The sequence below is a fragment of the Myodes glareolus genome, chromosome 7 (genome assembly GCF_982192425.1).
Source record: "Myodes glareolus chromosome 7, mMyoGla1.1, whole genome shotgun sequence".
Taxonomy (NCBI): Eukaryota; Metazoa; Chordata; class Mammalia; order Rodentia; family Cricetidae; genus Myodes; species Myodes glareolus.
In genome coordinates this window covers 2,711,591-2,734,970 of record NC_142032.1, presented here as the reverse complement: position 1 = coordinate 2,734,970, position 23,380 = coordinate 2,711,591, and the positions used below count along the sequence as shown (strand labels likewise).

At 51.5% G+C, this 23,380-nt stretch overlaps 1 protein-coding gene across 2 annotated transcripts in view; it reads right to left on the bottom strand.

Annotated features, from left to right (window-relative positions):
* The window catches only part of Hspa12a (heat shock protein family A (Hsp70) member 12A), a 156,215-nt gene that overhangs the window by 59,788 nt on the left and 73,047 nt on the right, over positions 1 to 23,380 (bottom strand). Inside the window, exon 1 of one of the 2 annotated variants that reach the window (XM_087907729.1) lies at positions 11,935 to 12,090. The exons of the other annotated variant lie outside the window; for it this stretch is intronic. Within the exon in view, the coding sequence (XP_087763855.1) occupies positions 11,935 to 11,977 (43 nt within the window). The 5' untranslated portion in view covers positions 11,978 to 12,090. Of the gene's footprint in view, positions 1 to 11,934; positions 12,091 to 23,380 lie in introns of those variants that run through there. 2 annotated transcript variants of the gene reach the window in all.

The window sequence follows — 23,380 nt, the reverse complement described above, 5'->3', positions numbered from 1 at the left end:
CCCTACACTAGATGACTGGGCTGTCAGAGCTGGAAGGGTGTAGGAGATGCCACATCTGGGCCATCAAAAGACGCATCTGCTGACTCTCTGCAGGTGACTGTATCCTCAGCTAGATATGACTGTTGCAGATACAAATGGACACAGGCATCGCTTCTGGAAAACTGGACTCAGGGATACAGTCAGTCAGATGATAAGCAGAACAGATAACAGTCAGTAACCAACATTGTCACTTCAACATGAGCACTGTGGTAGCCACACTGGCCCTGCAGATAGGGACTGCACACAGTGGGCCTACAGGTATGGACTGTGGGCCTGCAGGTACGGACTGCACACAGTGGGCCTGCAGGTACGGACTGCACACAGTGGGCCTGCAGGTACGGACTGCACACAGTGGGCCTGCAGGTACGGACTACACACAGTGGGCCTGTAGATACAGACTACACACAGTGGGCCTGCAGGTACAGACTACACACGGTGGGCCTGCAGATACAGACTACACACGGTGGGCCTGCAGGTACAGACCACACACGGTGGGCTTGCACAGAGGAAGGCTGGGTGTCAGTGAAGGAAGGGAAAGAACTGCCAGGCTCCTACACAGACCTGACCTGGCACCTGGTGACCGTTCTAGGATCTTTACCTTAGTCATCTCTTTTGCTTCCTCAAGCAAAAGTGTGTTGCCTACACTAAAAGCAGGAGGCCACAGGGTCAGCCTGGAACTCAGATGCCCACTTCTGGCATCCCAGAGGGAACCAAGTGTCTGATCATAAGAACCACTTGTTCTTCATTATAGAAAATCCAGGGAGATTCTAGGGGGCAGAGTTACAAAAACCTGAAGACCACGGGTTATTGCCAGTTCCTAGGCAGCAACGGGAGTTGGCAAAATCCACCTCCTTTCAGACCCTAGTGTGTTGGGCAGGAAGCAGGGGCTAATGAAACAAGAGCCCATCCACAGAACTTAACAACCTGTTAGATGAAGAATGCTATGTGGCCAGCACCTTAGGGTAGGACGGTGACCTAACACCACCCTTCTGGATCTTCTGCTTCCAGATATGAAAACCAGAACGGTGCAGTCAGAACTACCCAACCCATTCTGTCTGGAAACGCCCAGGAAGCGAAGAAGCAGCCTCCAAAGTTCAGTGTAAACCCAGAAATGAAGCAAGAATGAGAGCAGACAGGAGGCCCCACCCCTGCTAGGGAAAATATTTTTAAATGGACATTCATCCCTGTAGCAGCATTTCATGTGTATTTTAATAAATAAGGCTTGCCTGAGGATCAGAAAAGTAAACCAGCACACTGGCCAGCCTTACAGACCAGGCAGTAGTGGTGACTTTAATCCCAGAACTAGAACGCATTATAAAGCGGAAGGAGACAGCTCTCAGTCTCACTCTGAGATTCCTGGAGGCAGGATCACCATTTTCCGGCTGAGGTAGAGGTAAGAGCCAGTGGCTGGCTGCTTTGTCAATTTCTGTCTCTGGGTTCTTGTTAATCGTACTTCACAATGCCATGTGAACATAAACATGTCTAATATGATATTATATGTTTTCCTAGAAGTCTTCACAGTCTGCAAAACCACACTGTAAACAACCACAGGATTCATGAAGGAAGCTGAGCTGGAACGCTCTAAGAACCTTTGGAACCTCGTTACGGGAATTTTTTCCCCCACTCCCCAACAGCCATGCCTATAATGCTGGTGAGGACCCAGCACAGTTCATCTAAAACTATTCCAGCTGCTGTCTGGGGAAGGAGCAAACAGCATCGGACCCTGGATGCTGAGGTGAGCATCTTCATTCCTGTTCATGCTAAACACCTACCCAACCTAGATTCTGGGGGAGGGGAAAACATTGTCTTAAGTTGGTATGTTGAATGGTGGGTCCACCAGCCTCCAAGGGACAGTTTCAAACATGTTGCCACATCGACCACCAGTGGACGAAAACAAAACAAACGGAAAGACATGAACGTGGAAAGGAACCTGTTGGGAGGAGACTGTGTGTGAAAGCAGCAGGAGGGAGAAGAGAGAAGGTAGGGGTGAGGGTTCTCATCCATGAAATTGTCAGAGAACAAGTTTAATCAATATAAAACAATTTTTTAAGCCTGCCCACTATTTTCTCATAGAGACAACATCTTTAAACTGCTAAGACAGCCAGAACTTGCACACAGATGCATCTGTAACATTTCCAGCTTCCTCTGATTAGTTACTCATAAAGAAGTTTATCCCAACCTATCAAAACACAGCATGAGGGGGAAACCACAGCCGAGCCAGCATGACTTTCCCAGACACTGACAGCTTCCCACTGTCCATCACAGAGACACGGGGTGCAGCCGGCAGCCGACGCCTCCAAGTGTCAGAACCTCACGGTGCACGCCACAGTCTTGCCAAGGGAGGAGCTCTGGCCTCCAAGCTGTTGTGGCAAACAAGTGTTTCAAAGGTTAGGCTTTCGACATTTTAGTCCAGCTGACTCTGCTAGAGGAAGAACTCACATGTTATCTGCAGCGATTCCCCCTTCGTGGTAATTTACGCCCTCCGCTGCAGTTTATGCCCCTGCTGCACCTCACCCCCCCCGCTGCAGCTCATACCCCCCCCGCTGCAGCTCACGCCCTCCGCTGCAGTTTACGCCCCTGCTGCACCTCACCCCCCCGCTGCAGCTCACGCCCCCCCCGCTGCAGCTCACACACACCCCCGCTGCAGCTCACGCTCCCACCCCCCCGCTGCAGCTCACGCCCTCCGCTGCAGTTTACGCCCCTGCTGCACCTCACCCCCCCCGCTGCAGCTCACGCCCCCCCCCCGCTGCAGCTCACGCCCTCCGCTGCAGTTTCCGCTGCAACTGCAACCCCTTGTAGCTTGAACTACACTTCAGATAGACAGCTGAGACAACTCCCTGCCTTTAAGGAAGGCTTGTAGCCCCTCTTGTCCTCCCACTGCCCTGAGACCAGCATATTATAAGCCTAAGCTGGTCTCCTGGAACAGAAAGGCCTGGCTCAGAGCCAGCACGGTCCCCATATTCTGTCACTGTCCAGGGCAGTGCAGCCACGGATGAGGACAAACACCTGTCCACAAAATTGCCAACAAAGCAAACACAGTTGCTCTAACCCACCAAAGATTCTCTGAGCTAATAGATTGAGACGACTTTGTAGATGTTCCACTAGTTCTTTGATACTTTGATAGTTCTTCCTTGTCTGAGAGACAACAGATCTTTTTATTTAGCATGGGCCTCTGGACAGAAGCTGACCCACTCTGAAAATGTCTTTTAAGAAACCTACCAAGGGGGCTGGAGAGATGGCTCAGTGGTTAAGAGCATTGCCTGCTCTTCCAAAGGTCCTGAGTTCAATTCCCAGCAACCATATGGTGGCTCACAACCATGTGAAAGGAGATCTGATGCCCTCTTCTGGCATGCAGGCAGACACACAGACAGAATATTGTATACATAATAAATAATTAAAAAAGAAAGAAAGAAAGAAGGAAAGAAAGAAAGAAAGAAAGAAAGAAAGAAACCTACCAAGGCTGAATAAGTCGAAGGTAAGACTCCAAGAAGGAACTTTCTCCAATATCCAAACAGGTCTCCAGAGAGACAGACCTTCAGCTAACAGTCCCCAGTCCATGAAGATCTCCTCTACCTACCTGGCTAAGGCCCCACCCCCCACAGTGTATCATGTCCTAATTCCCAGAACCTATAAATGTATGACTTTCTATAACCAAAGGAATTTTTCAGGTGACGACAATAAGGGTCTTAAGATAGGGAAACGATCCTTGATGGTCCAGGTGCACTTTACAAGAGATCTTTATGCTAGTGTCCAGGCAGAGACACGGAGGCAGAGTTTGGCAGTAACCGGAAGGCTCTGTAGATGGAAGAGGCAGTCCGGAGCCAAGGAGTGAGTGCAGGTGACTTCCAGAAGAGTGAGGATGCAGGAGACAGACAGACACGCCAGACAGGACCCAGACGGGCCAGTACCTTACAGTGAGACCTATCTTAGGGCTGGTGTCCGACCTCCGGAATACAAATAATAAATTTGGGCTGTTGGGCTACGATACACAGCTCATCTGGCAGAGTTTTGTCTAGCATGTCTGAGGCCCTGGGTTCAATCTCTAGCACCACATAAGCCAGGTATCCTGGCACGTATTGGTAATCTCAGCATTTGTAAGGGGCAGACAACCGGATCAAGAGTTTAAAACCAACCTGGACTAGATAGTGAGTTTGTAGTGGGCTGTAGGAGACTCAAAAACAACACCAACAAATAATAATAATAATAATAATAATAATAAATACACTTGGGCTGTTTGTTGATCACTACTTTTGTAGTCTGTTTTATGATGCCTTGGTTCCCCCTTCCAAGAATGTATCTTTGGAAGTTTATTCATAAAAACAGTAGCTATTGTTAACACTGAATCTGTGACTCTTTCATGATGGGACTTGTGCTACATGCTTTTCTTAAATAAATCCCATGTCCATAATAAAAAAAAAAAAACTACGAAGAAGGCACTAGTATAATCCACATTCTAAAAAGACTTATTTTATTATTGATTTATGTGTATGTGTGTGTATGTGTGTACATCCCAGTGTGTCAAACTCCTTGGAGCTGGAGTTACAGGCAGTTGTGAGTGGCCCTGTGTGGGTCCTATGAATCAAACTTGGGTCCTTTGGAAGAGCAGCACACACTCTTAATCACTGAACTATCCCAACCCCCTTGACCTGCAATTTGTAGATGAAAAGGTAAGACTTTACGAGGGTGGGTACGTGTCCAGGATCGCAGGACACGAAATGACGTAACACAAATGGATTCAAATCCAGGTGTCCTGTTCCCAGATCCCATGTCCTCACCAAGCACCCCGGTGACACCAGGAATGAAGTCACTGTCACTTATTGCATGGCTTCTGTACAGCAGGCTCATGCCAAGCCCTTTACACACATCCTCTCTCGCATACTGTGGAAGCGGCAACGCAAAACCCAAAGGTCAAAACCATCTGAATTGGCAGGGGTGAATTTGAGCTAACTCTCCCGCCTGCCTCGTCACAGCAGAGCGGACAGAGATGGGGGCACAGACAGTTCACCTTCACAGTGATGCTTAGCCACGGAGAGGAGCTGCTGTTAGGAACTAGGGGTTCGTGTCTGGAACCATCCCGGCAAAGCTGGACGACGGGCACGGCCTGTGGACAGCTCAGGGTCTCCCAGGTGGATGGCCTGGAACAGCAGCTGTGCCGAAGGACTTCCTCAGCTGTTAGGTCCCAGTGGAGGCTGGTTTAGGAAAGGCCACCCTACAAAACCCAAGGTCTGGAGCTCAGCACTGTGGGCGGAGCCCGCTTAGGGTGGAGGAGTTCTTTTGAGGTCAGAGGCTAGGGAGTACTGGATGGAGTCCAGGGATGCGCAGACCTTGAACCCCACTGGCTGACCGTTCAGACTGGTCAGCAAGGGGCTGGGAGTCATGGCCAAAGGCCCGGTGAGCTAGCAGCCTGAGACCTCCTAGGTTCTGCGCCTGCTGAACAAGGCTCTGCACAGCCCTTGCCCGCCTCTGCCTCGCCTCGCTGTAGAGGTCTCAGGCCGGCCTTTCTCTAGTCTCACTGCTCTCCTGCTTCCACAGGGTTCAGGATAATAAACAACAATGGTAGATAACAATAAACACGGTAACCGCACTCAGCCCTTACTCTATGGGAGAGAGTAAAATCCAGTGTGAGGTGTGCAGTGAGAATATTTCCATTTTACAGATGAGAAAACTAAGGTGGGGCTGAGGGAGATTCCCACAGCTCGTCAGTGGTGGTCCAGGCGTGGCCTGTAAGTTCACTGTCCGTTATAATCACGTTGGAACACTTTGGCCCCCTACTCTGCCTCCACGGAGCTGGCCACCTTCACACAGGGTCACCATGAGGGGCCTCGGCCCCTCGATGAACAGAGGACTGGCAGAATGCAGCCCCATCTCACACCGGTTCCACGCGGTTTTAAGTTTCAGTGGTGAGCTTTGTGAGTACAGGGCTCCCGGGCCTCATTTCCTGGAGGGATCATGGGTTGGAAAGAAAATTATACCAATGTCAGCGGCAACACCCATCCATCAGAGAGAAGGTCTCCATCTGGTGCTCTGACCTACTTCACCCTGGAAGGCTCCAGGCTCCCTGGACAGCCTAGACATAGAGCCCCCTGTGGACAGTTTCATCCACGGAAGCACAAGGACCTAATTTTAGATTAGACATGCATGCTTCAGGCTGTGAGCGCCTGCTGTTTACGGCAAGGAACACAGGTTTTTCTATCTGTAAAATTGGCATAGTCTTCCCAAAATAAAGGCATATTATAACTTTCAAAAGAAGCTGTAAGTCATTCTGGTGGGGTGGAGGTACATCCACTGGGAGACAGAGGGATAGCCTGGAGAGGCTGCAGTTTTCAGGGGTCATGGCATGCCGTAGTCTGTTTTAATATCACCCCTAGAGGTCCTGCCCCCTAGGACTTAACTCTCCAGTTGTCGCACCCCCCCATCCAATGGAGTCATACATTTTACGGGCTATTGGTGAGGACTGAATATGGATAATTTAAGAGTAAATCGGATGCTGCCTGAGGCCCCAGCTCCTCGGGAAACTTATGACCAGGAATCCACGGTTGATGGGGACTTCTACAGTGAGATCCCATCTCAAAACTGAAGACGTTAATGACAGGGGAAGCCTTGGCCTGGAGCTGCCACTCAAGAGAGACCAGCTGACTCAGAAGGCACAGGGCCAGGAGTGGCCTGTTGCTGCTCCTAGCCCCCACCCTACATGATCAGGTCCCTTACAGTTTGAACACAAAATGTCCTTCACAGGCTCCATAGAGCGGGGAGGGAGGAGGCTGGGTTACCAGCTTTGGAGAGCTGACTGGATCCCTGAGGGTTCCAAGGAGCAATGGATTCACCCTTTAACGGATTCATAATTTGAACAGAGTATTGCAAAGGGATGATGGTGGGGCCAAGATGGAGGGAGAAAGCCAATGAAGGCCTGCCCTTGAGGGGTGATTGCTCTTCCTCGTTAGTTCCTGTCTTTTTCTTTCTCCGCTTCCTGATCCGCTGCCAGGAGGTGAGCCGCTTTGCTCTTCTGTTTGCTCCCAGCCAAACCGCTCTGCTTCCCCAAAGCTGGGAGTCAAAGACACGGAGTGGAATCTCTGAAACAGGAGGCTGTCGGCCACTCTTCACAGCAGTGGAAAACCGGTCTCAAGTCTGACACCAGTTGTGAGTGACTTCCTGACTGGTGGCGGCAAGGGTGGCTGTCTATTAGAAGAGGTTTGGATGTACCAGCTCTGAGAAGACTCGGTCTTGGCGTCATCCTTAGGTGACTCCAGCAGGAAAGTCAGCCTGAAGGGCGTCTGGTGACCTCAGCCCCCATGGCGACCCTGGACCAGCCATCATCCTTCCCCCACTGTGGAATATACAGGGACAGGGAAAGAGACTTGAAGGAATACCCACGTCATTCGTCATTCTGAGGTGCTGGCTTCAGATAGGGCAGAACCTCAGGACTAAAGGACCAAAAATCCACACAGCCCCAAAGCAAGGGAAAAAAACAAACAAACAGAACAGCTTGACCCCCACCACCACCACAGAGCAGAAGGAAACTGAAGCCTGAGGGCAGAGGCAGCGAAGAATTCACTCAGCAAGTGACAAGGCCATTTCCTGCCTATCCCTTATCTCTGGTTGTTTCCAACAGACCCCAGTATTGCTATCACAAACCCAGGAAGCAAAGTCGAGCTGGTGTCTGCATTCCAAGGTGCTTTGGTTCTCGCAAACCACCAGCATCTGGGGGAGGGGAGACGGGCATCACACACAAGCCATAGGAAGCAGGGAGGGTCTGCAAGGTCTGCCTCTGTGGACCAGAAACCCTGGTGGATGTTGCAGTTCCTGCTTTGGGGCCTCCTCTACTCCCCTATCCTCTCTAAGGAATGGCAATGTTCTGTGTGCCCATGGGGGAAGGTGCTATGCCTGCCCCATGCTGCTTGTTCATTAAAAGGCCTTGATTTCTCCTTGCCATCTAATTATGCACAGCGGCCATAAAGAAGCTTTCTCCCTTCCCAAAGAGGCCTATTTATACGAGAGAGCACCTCGCCCCCACAAGATTGAGTCGTCATTCAGTGCCTTGTCGGAATCAAAGCCTCATCTCTTCAGAGATGCCCGGAGCCCCGCCTGCCTCTCCCCTCCAGCTTGGCCCACTTGTGTGCGTGTGTGCGCAGAAGTGCCGCCCTGGAGTGGGCAGGTTATGGATGCCATTCCCCAGGGCTGTGGTCCTCCACATCTTGCTCACAGGGTCACTCATCACACGGGCGGGCGTTTGCTGAGAACCTACTATGTGTCCTTGCTGAGAATGAGGGAAAAGAAAGAGAAGGCCTTTGTTGAGAGGAAGGCGGTAGGAGAAAGGTCACAAGCTGTTGGACTCCATGGCTGATTTGAAGCCGACTCCAGCGTCCACTGTCTGGGCAGGCTACCAACTTCTCAAAGCCCTCAACTGCCTCACTGGCAAAATGAGGTAATAATACCAACCTCGGAGGGTTGTTAGAGGACAAATAGGGTATGGCTGTCTAAAGCTGACACATTCTGTACAGTCAAGACGTGCCAACTGAAGTCATCAACGCGGAAGCACCAAGGGCTGACAGGTGGATTTCACCAACACCACGCACGGACCTGAGGTTTCCTAAGAGGCGGGTTTTGAAGGCTGAGTAAGAGTTTTACAGGTCAAGGGGGGGGGGGCATGTCCCAAGGGAGGACTTCATATGACAAGAACCAAGGGGGATCATGGAGCTTTAGTTAACACAAAACATTGAGAGATGAGGGATGGAGGCCACCATGGAGGGAACTGAACTTCAGACACAGAAGTTGACACAAAGTGGCACCGTGACCCAAGACCCTAATACCAAGAGCACCCCAAGGCCTCTAATAATTCTATGCCCAACCACACAGACACACTTCACGTCACTCTGAGGGACTATGACATAGCAGGCATGACCTAGGAGAGGCTGTGCGTCTCAATCCTCTGAGTCCCTGAGTAGCCTGGGCTCTAAGCCTCACCCACCCTCTTTCCCACAGTGCACCACGACACCCTCAGCAGAACGGTGAAATATTGGTCACAAGGCCCCTCATTGAGTTGTCCGTTCAACAAGTGTGGTCAGGGCTACAAGAGATGACTCAGTGTGTTTCCCTAAGTCCTTGATAAATGTCAGTGCTTATTTTTACTGAGATTAAATATTGGGATGGTGAAAATCCCATCTCCAAAGCCCAAGGCTACACTCTTCCACCCACTCCTGGAGAAAATAGCCAGGCTTCCACTGTCTGTGCCAGCCCTGACACCAAAGAGCCTGCCCCCCCAGCTGAACCACCAGGTGCCCCATCTACACATCTCCTCCGAGGGCTCCTGATGCAGTCACTCAGGTCATGGGGAGGGACAGAACGGAAGGTCATCTCAGTGTTTGCAGTCTAGAGACCAAAGGTGACCCTTCAGATCTTGTGAATTAACTAATTCATATTCTACCAAGGAACTTGGTGAACACAGTCAAGCTGAGTCTTAGCGGTCACCTACTCACCGCCCAACTTCTACCAATTCTGCTCTTCTTGTCAACTCCACTCGGTCCATCCCTAGAACCTCTCCGACTCGGAAAGGCCAATGGTTCACAAATCTCAGTATGCTGGGGCCTGTGGAACCCACACAGACTCCCATTCATACATTTGCAGCAACAGCATCCTTGAAATAATCCCTTGAAACATTGACTATTTGGTCACCCCTAACAGGACAGTGACCACCAATGCCACCAATGCCACCAATGCCACCAATGAGGGCTGAACAAATAGAATCAGGTGGGCTTCAGTCCTAAGCAAAGCTTCCTAGATTGTGACCTTGGACAGGTTGTTTAATTGGTGTTTAAAACTCTCTTCAGTAAAAGGAATGCTGGTAAAACATTTATATGAGACTTGAGAAATAAAACAGGGCATATTCATCACCCAGCAAAGAACACGCTGTGACAAAACCCTTAGAAGTCGGTGGGGCTCTGCTCCTGCCTTTATCTGCACATAAAGGGATGGTAGCTCAGAAAAGCACAGCGAGTTGCCAGGAACACTGGCAGCCCTTCAGGTGGCTGGACCCCAGGTGTCCCTGTACCAGCCAGTGTGCCTTGAACTCAGTAGACTCTAAAAACCACCCTACAACAAACCTAAGTGAGCAGTGACATGTCTGCCATCATGAGTGTGTGTGTGCATGCATGTGCATGAGTGCATGTGTGTAGGATAGGGTAGAAGCAACAATGTGACTTTACAAGACAAATCAGAGTGGGTGCAGATGCCTGTCTCCAGTTCTGATTTGACAGATCTTATATCCAGCCCTGCATTTGATATAACCACCCACTCGTTATCTCAGCATGAGAGATGTGAAACTGGATCACTTACTCTCCGGCTTAAAGCAATTGTGATGCTTCTCACCAGCATCCTAAATGTTGGGATTTTATTTTTTCAATTTAAAGAGAAAAAGTGGGGGGAAATGAATGAATCCAATTGGTGAGTGATGCTCAGACAAAGACAACTGCCAGGCCACGGAAAGGTCGGGGCACCGAGGCAAGTTCAGGGTACCACCGCCTGGGCTTGGGCTGTGCCGCTCCCTCTGTGGGCTCCCAACCCCCACCCTGCACTCCTCAACCACTGCAGTGCTTGCTGGCTGGGGAGGCACCTCCCAGATCCGCAGGAACAATGGGCTGAGGAGGGGGCAGGTGTGGCTACGAAAGCAGCAGAAGAGGGGGCTGGAGCCAACCCACTTCAGGACGGAGAACGCAATTGCCGACGCTAGTTGCACCGCGACTGGCCTCAGTTTCCCCACTTTGGGTCTCCGCAGAGCACAGCGTTCTTTTTTTCTTTTTTTCCTTTTTTTCCTGACTGGATTTCGCCTTAAGTCGGGGCATTTTAATGTCATCCTTGCAGCTTGCTTGCAGCTCCTGGGAAACCGGCTCAGGCATCCGCTTCATCCAAGGCTCTGCAGTTCAGGAGGGACACGCGCGGCACCTCCCTGCAACCAACTTTCCCCGCTTGAGATACACAGGAAGAAGATTGGAATCCTGACCAGCCCCATCCTCTGTGCTGGAGAAACCTTGATTTACAACCCTGGCTCGGAAAGCATCTCATCCTCTTCCCAAATTCCCAGGCTCTTCCTGGATCCCCAGGCTCTCCCTCCTTTGCCATCTGAGCCGCAACCATGCTCCAAATGAGTCGCTCTTGCCATAAATGTAAGAAGCAAGGCTACAGTACTCCGCATGGGACACCCCCTCACCGCCACACACACACACACACACACACACACACACACACACACACCTCTGACAAGGACCGCACACACAGCGTAACCTCCGCAGTTTCTACGCCCAAACCCAGAGAATCCTAAGAGTTATTCTCTAGGAGGGGAGAGCGATGGGACACCCTTTGGCCTGCAGCTGCAGGCCCCCACTCCCGGCTCCTGGGTCCGGTGGGGTAGGGTGGAGCGAGGGGACAGATATGAATCTGATTTCCCCAAGTCTCGCACCCCTACCTCACTGAGTCATAGAAACCAACCGTTGGGGACCCGGGGCCACCTGGCGGCCGGCCATCTACCAGGTCAGCCGTGGCATCCCCAACACAGCGCACAGGCGATGGACAGAAGGGGCGGTTCTCTCGGGACTGGTACCCGGCCCTGACCAAGGAGCTAGCCCGAGGTGGAAACAACCTGGGTGCCCCAGCCGGGGATTTAGTCCTGGTTTCAGTGTCCGCACCCTGGCCCAAACCGAGCACGTGACTCAAGGGCGGCCTCCCACCCAGTGGGCCGGGTGTCGCGCCCAGACGCTCTCTGATCCCGCTGGGAGATGGAATCAGGGAGCTCTCTTTTCTAACGCCCTCCGACCGGGCTTCGGGCCGCGGTAAGGAGCGTGCCTCCATTCTTCCCAGACCACCGCAGCCCCAGCGGTAGTCAAAGGTCCCCCGCCCCGCGCTCACCTCGGGAACCGGTGTCTCCGCCGCCGGCTTCCTTGTCCGCCATGGTCCTGCAGCTCCAGCCCAGGAGAGGTGCCGCCGGTGCGAGTCTTCGGCTCTCGAGCTGGGTCTGAGCTGTGGACCGCGGGAGCACCGCTCTGACGCTGCCGCCGCCGCAGCCCGGGCTCCTCCCCGCGCTCCTCCCCGACCCGCCCCTCGGAGCCGAGGCTCTGGGGAAGGCTAAAGAAGGCTCCTCCCCCGGAGCTCGGAGCCAGCGGGTCGCCGCCCAGCCGAGGCCACGCCCCGTCCTGTCAGTAGCGCACGGGGACTCGGCGTGGGCGGTGGAGGGTCAGAGGCAGGCAAGCCCAGGTCTCTGCAGCTAGTCCAGCAGGGTGGACAAGGGAGCGCGCAAGGTCTGGTTTCAAGCCCCGGAATTCCCGCTCTTTGGAAGGCATAGCGTGGCAAGGCCTGACACCTTCAGCAAGCACTGCACACTCAGCACTCCCCGACAGGGGCAAGGATGTCTGCTCCAGTCCGCAGCATCTTTGTCCTCTGTCCGTAGGGCCCAGAGGAGCGGACCAAGACGTAGAAGCGAGCCCCAGCACAGCCTTCAGGCTTTTCCCTCTGGGCTGTCTGCAAGACTTAAAAGCAACTCCCGACCCCGAAAGGTGCAGAGACAGTGTTGCCCTTCCATATATGGGATGCATTCCCGGCCCCCATTAGAAGTCTGAGAATACCAACATTAATAATTCAAGACTTGCATAGTTGAGTGATTCACAGGTCTCTGACCTCTGGCGCTCTCTCTCTCTCTCTCTCTCTCTCTCTCTCTCTCTCTCTCTCTCTCTCTCACACACACACACACACACACACACACACACACACACACACCACACCTGAGCCTCTGGCACCTGTTAAGGCCTGGCCAGGGAGATCCTGGGTCCTCAGTACCACCCAGCTCTCTGGCAAAAGCAATAGTAAGGATCTAATGACCATAGTTCTTTGGTCTTCCCCAGGGGTGGAGGGGGAGGGTTCTGACGAGAAATGCTTTAGTGTGTATGTCCTTAACTCACTACTGTCAGTGTCTACATATAAGAAAACCCGACGTGGCAGGTTTAAATTATGATTTCAATATCACACAGCAAGTGGATGGCTGGCTGGGATCCCATCCCTCATGACTGAGACAGGCAACATCTCTCGCCTGGGGTACCTAGGGGATGCATCTACAAACAGCCTCCCTGTGGACGGTGGGGTGAACAGAGGTCGGCTAGCAGAGTCCACAGAGGAGCCGCTACTACTCAGAGAGAAGGACAAAAGCCGGGCTGAGGATATAACTCGGTGGTAAAACTACCATCCGGCCGGGGGAGGGGGGAAGGCACAAGCTGTCTTCTGACCACATTAGAATACCTCACACGCAGAGTCCCGGGCTGTATGTGAACCCATGATCCAACTGTGTAACTTCTCTGAGCCTCACTGCCCTCTGAGAGATAGGTTTTCAAGACTAACAATGATTAGATGAGATGGTGCCTCGCTTGGAACCTAGGACAGAAACAGCATGAGCTACAGGATGCCAGCCCCATTGTGTGCAGCAGTGGTGGTGGTGGTGGTGCCTGGAAGCCACTCCCAGCGCACAGAAAACATGTCTCCATGGAGCAAATTCTCCCGGTCAAGATGGCTTCCTTGCAGTGACAGCACCCCAGCATCTCAGAGGCAGATCCAAGACCTCAGTTCCCAGCAAGGAGCTGGAGGCCAGGAGTGGGAGGCACCCAAAAGCAGGAAAGTTGCAAACAATGCTCAGGGCAACAGCCTGATGCTCCTGAGCTTAGGACAGAGAGGGGAAGGGTTGGCCCTGGCCCATCACCCACCCGGAGCTGGTTCTGTTCACACCTTCTAGGTAAGCTAAAGCAGCTTGGTTGAGGCCGCGTGTGCCATAATATGAAAAGGCAAGGATAACCATAGACTCTGCCTGCTAAGTCTGTGTCCTGGAGACGCATGCCTGGACCTGGATACAGAATTGATGGGAGCTAGTGTGCAAGTCAATATGAACTTCCCCACTCCCTAAGAAAGCCTAACTGAGCATGGATATTTGTTTTGTTTTGCTGAGATAGAGGCTGGCCTCTGACTTTCTCTTCTGCTTTAGCCTACAAGTGCTGGTATTGCAGGCATGTGCCACTGTTCCCAGCCAAACTCTAATTCTTTAATGCAACATTCAGCACTTTAGCTACGTGTATGTGTGTGTATCTGTGTGTGAGCACATGCACCTGAAAATAGAATCTAAATAGGGAGCTGTCTACAGTGGGTTGGCCTGAGGGTGTATCCACATTAATTAGCACAGGGGAATCCCAGCCCACCGTGGGCAGCACCATTCCCTAGGCAGGGGGTCCTGCACTCTGTAAGAGTGGTGTAATAAGCAAGCAGGCCAACGAGCGTGCATGCACTCATTTCTCTCTACTCTCAACCAATCACATGATGTGACCAGCAGTCTCAAGTTCTGGCCACCTTGACTTTCCCACAGTAATAGACTGAGGGGGGCGGATTTCTAAGCTAAAATGGTTGCCTTTTGTCAAGACATTTTATGACAGCAACAGAATGAAGCTGAAACCCGTCCCTCAATGCTCAACACCCAAACACTGCTATTACTGCCCTCTCTGCTCTGCTGAGGCAACTCTGCCTTTCTTGCTCCACCCACGCCCAGGACTGGACCTTCCTCCAGGGTTCCAGAGCTCCTGAGCAGCCCCTCTCCTCCCCTCTCTCCTAGGGCAGATGGTACTACCCGCCAGGGTCCAAGCCGTAAATTCCTGGGTGTCGACAACATTCCTCCTTCAGTGTCGGTCCATGCTCAGCATCCCCAAGTGTGGCTTGGCAACTTCTGACACCCCTTTCCATCCTCTGTGCCACCGTCCAGTGCCCTGCTCCCTGGCAGCTTGTGGCCCTGCAGCCTCCTGTACAATCCACGTTTAGCGATGCCACCTTCCCCTATTCCATAACTACCTCCCCACCGACTGCTGACCTCTTCCGTCCCTCCTGATCCCTGCTGTTCCTCAGTGTGAAGGAGAGATGTGCTCCAAGCCTGGATAGCTCACTTCCTTGTCCTAGCCCCTTCGGCACCTAGGTAACAACCTTTTGCAAGCATGGACTTTCCAGTCCCCCATGCTGACCAGGGTCTCTCAGAGTCTCCGCTGTCCGTCCACATCAGGAACTTGACCCTGGCATCGGGGCATAGGCCTTGGCAGTCTGTCAGAACTAGGAGGAACCCACATCTGCCTGCTGCTGTGGAAAGGCCCCGAGCACCATCTGCCCACACTGACACTCAGCACAGTGACAGGAGGACATATGGGAAGGACAGGAGGTGACATGCGGGTCCCAGCACCACGGGCAGAAACCAGTTTTGATTTTCAAGGGAGTATAAAAACGCAGTATTACTATGCCCTGCCATTGTTCTCATCACGAAATTAATAAAAGTGTCCTGATGGGGCCAGAGAGATGGCTCAGTGTTTAAGAGCACCCAGGTTCTATTTCCGGAACCTACATGGTAACTCACCGCATCCATAATTCATAACTCCAGTTCCGAGGGACCTGATGCCCTCTTATGGCCTCTGTGGACATGTGGAACACAAACAGACATCTGGCAAAATGCTCATACACATAAAATAATTTTTAGAAAAGAAGAAAAATTAGTGCCCTGGACTGGTAAGCAAAGGTGCTTGTGGCCAGGCCTGATACTCTGAGTTTAACCCTCAGGACTCACAGGTACGAGCGAGAAGGACCGACTTCTGCAAGTTGTCCTCTGACCTCCACACGTGCCCCATGACAGGTGAACACCAACACATACACACTCCCACACAGAACGCAAACAAGTGTAATGAAAGTGTTCTGGTGGGCACGGCTTGGTCAGGCAGGTACCACTACGAGCTCACCTCCTTCTCCTGGTGGCCTTGGCCATTTCACATGAGAAGAGATGGGGACACACAGAGGCTCAGGTACCCACCATAAGCAACAGAGCTAGGCCCATTTCCGCATTGTTCAGCATCAAGAGAGGGCTCCCACCTTCCTCCCCTGATCCCTGTCTTCAGCTAGAGGTTACCGTGGTTTGAATCTCAGATGTCCTGAACAGGTTCACGTTCTGAAGGCTTGCTCTCCAGTTGTGACTCTATCTGGGGAGGTTACAGAGTCTTTAGGGACCTAGTTGCCAGAAGGAAATGACAGCGTATTATCTCTGCCCATTTCCTGTCTTGCACTCTGCTTCTCCGGTCTGTATGATGAGACAAATCTCTACCACTCATTCCTGCTGCGGTGAGTTAGGGAAGCCTCTCTGTCATGCCCTCCCCTCCCACCACTGATGGACTGAAACTATGAACCAAATCAAGCTTTTCCTCCCGAGGTGGTCTGGACATGCACTTTGATCTCCATGATGCTAAACGAACCAACAAACGGGGCTTCACTGTTTAGTTCCTTCAAACCTCAATGGCTTCAATTCCCTCTACTCACCCATAATTCTAAATATATGTATGTGTCACCAAAAACATCCTTCCCCTGCTGGGGACACATCTCCCAAAAACAATCAAGGCACATGCTCTCTCCTTCGCTTCCTTAGACACCCCTTCTCGGATGTCTTTATCCGAGAACACTGCCACCTCACCCATTTGGAGGGAAGCCCCATCTGCACAATATCCCAGACTATGGCACATGCTACAGGCTCTCGCTAAATGCTTAAAGCCAGACTGATGAAATCAATAGTGCAGCAGGGACGCGGGCTTTGGCTCAGGTAGGAGGACACACAAACACTGATGCTGAGAGCTCGCATGCCTCCCTGCATCTCCAGCTATACAGCCCTGCCCAGAGCTCTGGGCATGTCAGGTAGCAGACTCCTTCTAGCTCCATCCCAGAACCCTCTGTTTTCCCTTCCCATGTTCCCGACGGCAATCTGTGCATCTCTCCTCCACCTTGAAGGTGCTCAGAGCCCAGTTAGCCTACAGTGTGGGCATGGGACAAGCTCCCCTCGACTAGTGAACACTTCCACTGACCAGACGAGTCCCTAAACATCATCCAGCGCACAGCAAAGTCATCATCGCCCTGTCTGCCTCCGGCTGGCTGGTAACACCAGTCTCATGAGCTTGCTTCTGGGTCCAGTGGGAGCCTGTTCCCCACCTGTTATGCCTGGTCTCCATCGACATCTCCTCCTCCAAGTCTCAGCTTGGAAATCCTCTACACCAGAATACCAGGTGACCTTCCGCGGCAGCAAGAAGACCCTTCTATGTCCTCTGTGACCAAATCCTGTGACCTTGGCCCTAGCATGTACCAGAACTCTAAGATCAAGGTTACTGTTGACCCCTTCACACTGAGCTCAAGTCACTGAGCTCAGGGGCCACAGAACAGAGGCCAGAGTATAACAACCTCGGGTTCCCAGTTCCCTCTCTGGATGTAAGCTCTCCAGGAGTGGGGGTGGGGTCAGCCATATCCACATCAGCAGTCCCCAGGCCGTTGTATTGTACCTTGTCCCCCAAAGAACTAAATATGAAGCCAACAGGCTCCTCACTGTTGTGATTAAATAAACAAAAAAGCAGTGCTCGAGAGAAAGACACTGTGTGGCAGAGCTCAGGTGGAGATTTTTACTGGGGGAAAAGTGAATGGGAAATGGTGGGGGGGGTGAAGATTGGCCTCTGGGGACAGGAGCCGCAGAAGAGAAAAGAGACGGGGGGGGGGGGGGTGGAAGGAGGGAGAAAGGGACAGAGGGAGAGAGGGACAGAGAGAAAGGAAAAGACAGGAGGTGGGCAAAGCCCGCCTGCTATAAGGGAAAGTAGGGAATTGCACAGGCGGCGCTCTTAGCGGCTGCTGCGGGGGGGGGGGGGGGGGGGGGGGATGTAACCTGCCAGGACCTCAAGGGCAGGCCAGCGCAGATGCCTGAATACTAATCCTCAGTTCCCTGCCTTCTTTTCCTCTGGGCTCCCTCATCCACCAGCCCACAGACACTTCCCTGCCCACAGATTCTCTCTCTGTTCTTCAGCCCTAAGAAAAGGAACCTCAATTTCAGTGTCAGCGCAGGCACACAGAAGTCAGAGCCAAGAAACACAGTCAGTCAACACCACGAGGCAGCCCGGGACACTGACGCCTGCACTAAGCCCCAACTATGAACCAGGCCTGTGACCCTTGACAGGGAGGTGGGTGGGGCCTCTGGTCCCATCTCAGAATAAACAAACAACAACAAAGAATATTAACTAACAGGTGAGCTCAATGAATTCTGGGTCACTTCAAGACCGGGCTCACGGGGAGCAGAAGTGAGACAGGGAGCTTAGGGCCAGCAGGACCTCAAGGAATCTGAGGTTAGCCCAGACCTGCAGACCGACTGACCCACACTACAGGGTCTATTTCTTTATCTGTAAAAAGGACCCAGCTATAACTATAGTGAAGACATTATTATGGGATGTAACACATGTAAAAACATTCAACAGAGGACAAGGCTATCTACATACAATAAATGCAACCTGCTGAGTTATTACTTATACATTTGGACGGCAAAACACCTTCCCCCATGCATCATAAATCACATAAAATGGATCCAAGCACCTTTTTTATCATTGAAAATACACATAATCTAGAAGCTTCCAATAGGAGCCTTTGTTTTTTTCTCTCTTTTTTTTTGTTTAAATTTAAGAAACAATGATGAATTCAAATCTGAGCCTTTCCATGGGAAACTTCTAGAGAGAAAAAAACACTGTCCCTGACTTTAAGATAAAGATGACTCCCGCGTGCTGGAGGCAGAAGCAGGAGGAGCTCCGCGAGTCTTTGGCCAGCATGGTCTGTGTAGAAGGTCTCAGGGCCAGCCACGGAGTCTCAAAATCCGGTGACCTCTGTGCAACAGGACCAGGACTCCAACGTGCACAGAGGAGAGAAAACCTAACCTGGGTCTGTGTCACACTTCCTGACCGCTGAGGCGCTCTGGGTACTGGGCCTGGTTCGCATCCCATCTGGTGTGAATCAGCCTCTCCAGTAACATTCCGAAGCACACTCCACATCCACACAGCTGCTGGAGGGCTTTTCCAGAGTAAAACTTCAAGGGTGGGAGGAAATGATTGTCTCCAAATATCAAAGTCACCCAGGCCTGCAATGTAAACTTTAGAAATGCCTGCTCAGGTGGCGGAGGGTTATCCAAATATTTTTCAGGAGCATTTCAAACAGCAGAAGGATCTACGGCCACTTTAGCGGCAGCCCTTCTCAGACTTCTCACCCTGGCCCTGCAGCAGACCCTGGCCCTGCAGCAGACCCTGGCCCTGCAGAAGTCGCGGCTCAAGGCAACACAAGACATTCCAGAAGCTGCATCTCAGAGGGCAAAGTGCAGAGAGTGGGACAAGGTTCAGAGAGATGAAATAATCTCCACTTTCACCAGACTGCAAGGAAGCACCATCCCAAGGCCTTTCCACGCCTCTTAGTCCCTCTTAGTCCATGCCCGCTCTCAGTACAAGCTCAGCAAATGTGTGGAAGAAATGAACTGATGGCCCAGGGTACGCTTCATGGTGTGAAAATTGGCTCCCAGAGAGCTAACCTTTTGGTCAGAGTCACACCGTTGAGGAGGAACTAGAACCAGACTCTATCCCCTTTCCCGGCCCACAAGCACCTAGCTTGATCATCACTGTTGCCATTACGGGGATGAGCGGACAAGTGGGAGATGGTCTCGTGCCACAGCCATGTTTACCTAAGGAGTAAATGGGGAGGAGGAGCACTTGGGTAATCTGGTCTCCAGAGTCTATCCTGACCTGCCTTGGGTGCAGAGCCCGTGTGGGAAGGCGTTTTGGCTGCCACAGCCACAGGGCAAGGTCTCCAGGAATGTGCTGAATGAGTGAGCAAACAATCCAACTAGGAGACAGTGTAACCGTTTACAAGATGCTCCCCCCCCCGCCCCGCCCACACCGTCTGTCCTCTGAGAGGCAAGCATCGCTAACCTCGCTTTGTGTAGATGGGTAAGTGGAAACCCAGTGAGACTGTGAGCAGCCGGCTGCCATTCTAGCAGACGCTTTATTTAAGAGCGACTTGTCCATTCCGCATTCTATGCTCTGAGCTATCTGTGATTGTTTCCTAAACTAAGCTAACACCTCAGAATCTCTTAAACGCTTTTAAAATGCATTACTGTGGAAAACTGTAGGCCTTCGCAAAATTAGGAGGGTGCAGTAATGATCCCCAGACACTCATCCCCCAAATTAATTAAAAAGCCAACACTGGTAAGGAAAACCAGTTTACCCAGAAAGAACTCCTAGCAACTGCCAACTGTGCTCTTCATGCCAACATGAACATTTAACATCATGTTGAAGGTCAATTCTCTAGTGAGACATCTTGGATACAGAAGGGGCAGGGCCTGGAGTCACCCAGAGCTGGCCTGTTTAGTCTTCATATACCTACACAGGGCCCACAGGTATGGCTCCAAAAACTATCTGATTCTATGGTCTCTCACTTTTATTTCATTTATTTAGTGCATGGTGCATTGGTGTGTGTGTGTGTGTGTGTGTGTGTGTGTGTGCGTTCATGAGTATGCATGCATGTATATGCTCTTGCTCATGTGAGTGCACTCACTCATATGGTACGGATGAGAGGCCAGAGGATAGCTCGGGTTGCCTTCCTCAATCCTTACCCCTCCTTATTTATCTACTTTCCTTTTTGAGACTGGATCTCTCACTGAGCCTGAAGTTTGCCATTTTGACCGCAATGATTGGCCGCTGGGTCCCAGATCTGTCTGTCTCCGTCCCCAGTTGCTGGAGTAACAGATACAAGCTAGAACTCGGGTTCTCATGAACCATCCTTACTCACTGAGCCATCTCCCTAGTCCCTAGACCCTCTGTATGCTAAACCTTTGGTTTTCATTAAGATTAGATGCTTTTTAGAAGCTCTCCATTTCTGGGGTCCATTCACCATCCCCCAGCCTCTCCCAGACACTTTCAGGATCCCACACTGTGCTAAGATGTTAAGTCTACCCTAACCCTAACCCTAGCCATAACCATAACCCTAAGACCCAGACACTGATTTTGGGGTGAGGAAAGAGACAGACAGATATGACCAAAAGTCTTTGCAGACCTCGATAGCACCCCAGAATGCAAAGCTTCCGGGTGGACTGTTCCAGGCCTTCCTATCCTCAGCGTCCTCCATAAGGAAGGCTGGGGGAGCTAGGGGAAGAGAGTATAAAAGTATGGGCTGGAAGATGGGTTTTATGTGGATTTGAATCCAGTTCCATCCTTCCCTAGCTGCGCATCGTTAGTGAGTCACCATTCCTCTCTGATTCATTTCTAAAAGAATCTTGATAAAGCCCCCAGATGCTAAATCCCCAGCAGCATTCTCCTAGATAACTCTTGACCCAGTTTCTGCAACAGAGGAAGTTCTGCATCAACACCGGCCACTGTAACCGGCTGTTATCCATAACTAGCTCTCAGTAGCACGTCCTACCCTGCCTGAGCAAAGCGACAGTGCCCACACCTACAGGCCCATGAGGATGCTGGGTGGGAGGGAGGGTTGTTTTGTTTGGCAGTGTTGGGAATCAAACCTGGACCCTCAAACCTGCTGGGAAGAAGGCGCTCTACCACTAACACGAATCCTTAGCCCTACTGTGGTGTTTTAAATCAAACTCTTCTTGAAACACTTGTAAGTTGGGAACCGTATTTAAAATTTAAAAGCAAGCAAACAAAACCTTCTTGGCTCAACTGCTGTAGGGATGTTAGCCATGTGGAGCCAATCTTCCAATCAGTGGGGTCAAGACAAAGACAGCCTGATGTTCCCAGCTCAAGCACTGGCACTGTGGCACATGGGCATACGCTTCATGGTCCTGCAAGCCCACCAGGCATGGAGGCCGGCATGGTTAGAGCGAGGGCTCCAGGTGTGAGCATCCTCGGGTCTTAGCCAGCCTTCCTCTGAGACTTCTGGGTTGATTGACAGGAGCCCACAAGGGCACACAGCTTGCAATGAGCACTTCACTAACTCAGTGAGAGAGCACCTGACCTCCAAGATCAGCCTCTGCCACATGTGTGCTATGTGGTCCTGGACAGGTCACTTAAGGATAGCTGATGCCCAGGCTCGCCCACCTCCCTTCGCTGTCCAATGAAGACGAGTGCATCCTGCCTGTCGCAGACCTGGGTAAGATCCCAGTTTTTCCACTCTGTGGTTTGTGATTCCCACAACGCGCAGTCTTTTGCATCCTCTGTGTCCACTTCCCAGGATGGTTGTGAGGACCATCGTGGGGCCATGCACGTAGGAGGGCCTGAAGTCTATCATAGAACAAGGAATAAATGATGGAGAGTGTTTCATGGTAGATGAACAGTACATCCTGAATTTAAGATCAATACGGTTCAAAAAATCCATTGCTGGTTCTAGTTCTGTGTGCTAAACAAAGCACACAGTTACCCAATTTACCTTCCCTAGAAAGCAAGCTTCACGCGCAAGATGGGAGACAGCCTTTTGGGGCGACACGGGCTCAGCCCTTTCCTATGCCACACCCATGGGTCAACTATTGCCATTTCACCCCTGACTATGTTGACAACAGTGCTCTAGAGCCACCAACAGCCTTCCCAAGCTCGTAGATGCCAGAGAGGAAGAAAGGAGAGTAGCCCCCTCCCTACCCAGCCTCCACTCAACAGTCCTCACCCAGGAAGGGGGAAAATGTACCATTCACCACCTGGCTCCATTCCGGGATATCTGATCACACTGTGAGACTCCGAGACCTTGTTAATAAAATTAACCTTGGATCAGGGAATGGAGCCAGCGACTAGTTGACAAGAATTAGCTGTAGAGAGTAGGGAGGACCTAAGGTGACAGAGAGCCGCACAGGAAGGGACTTAGAGAGTCACAGTCCTTTCTGGTTTGGGACGGACAGAGAGACACTCTTTTGCTGTTTCTCCGTCTGAAAAGGAGGGTCAGCAGGTTGCTCCCCAGCTTCTCTAATCTAGCAGGTTTTCACCCCAGCACCTGACTCCCGAGTCTTTATTGGTAAATAGAACAACTTAGATAAAAACGTCATGGCTCCCAGCGCTTAGCTGAGAAGTGCGAAGGTGTGGAAGAAAGCGAGAGGGTTCTCCACTATCCCATAAATGTTCTTACTATCTTTATTTCTTATTTTTGCTTCATATCCAAATGAAGTTCTAAGATTACAGCAAGAGGAGAACTAAGGGGAGAAAACTCAGAGTCTTGGCGTATTAAATATAAAACTCAAGTCTGGTGTTTTAGAATGTAGAATCAGAGACGAGAAGAAAACTGATGTGGAGAGAGATCTTATCCATGTAATCAGCAGCACCCTACAGTGCCTCATGGCCCATCGGAACCTTCCCGGAGCCCAGCTCAGCAGTCACCAGGAGCTATGCCCATGTGCATGAAAGTGTGATCAGCCCTGCTCAGCAATTGGCACCCAAGCGCACACACAGCTGAACACATGGAGAGCACAAAGCAAACGATAAAACAAAAACACCCAGTGGTGGTGAAGTCAGTGCAGAGTCGATGCTTTCAT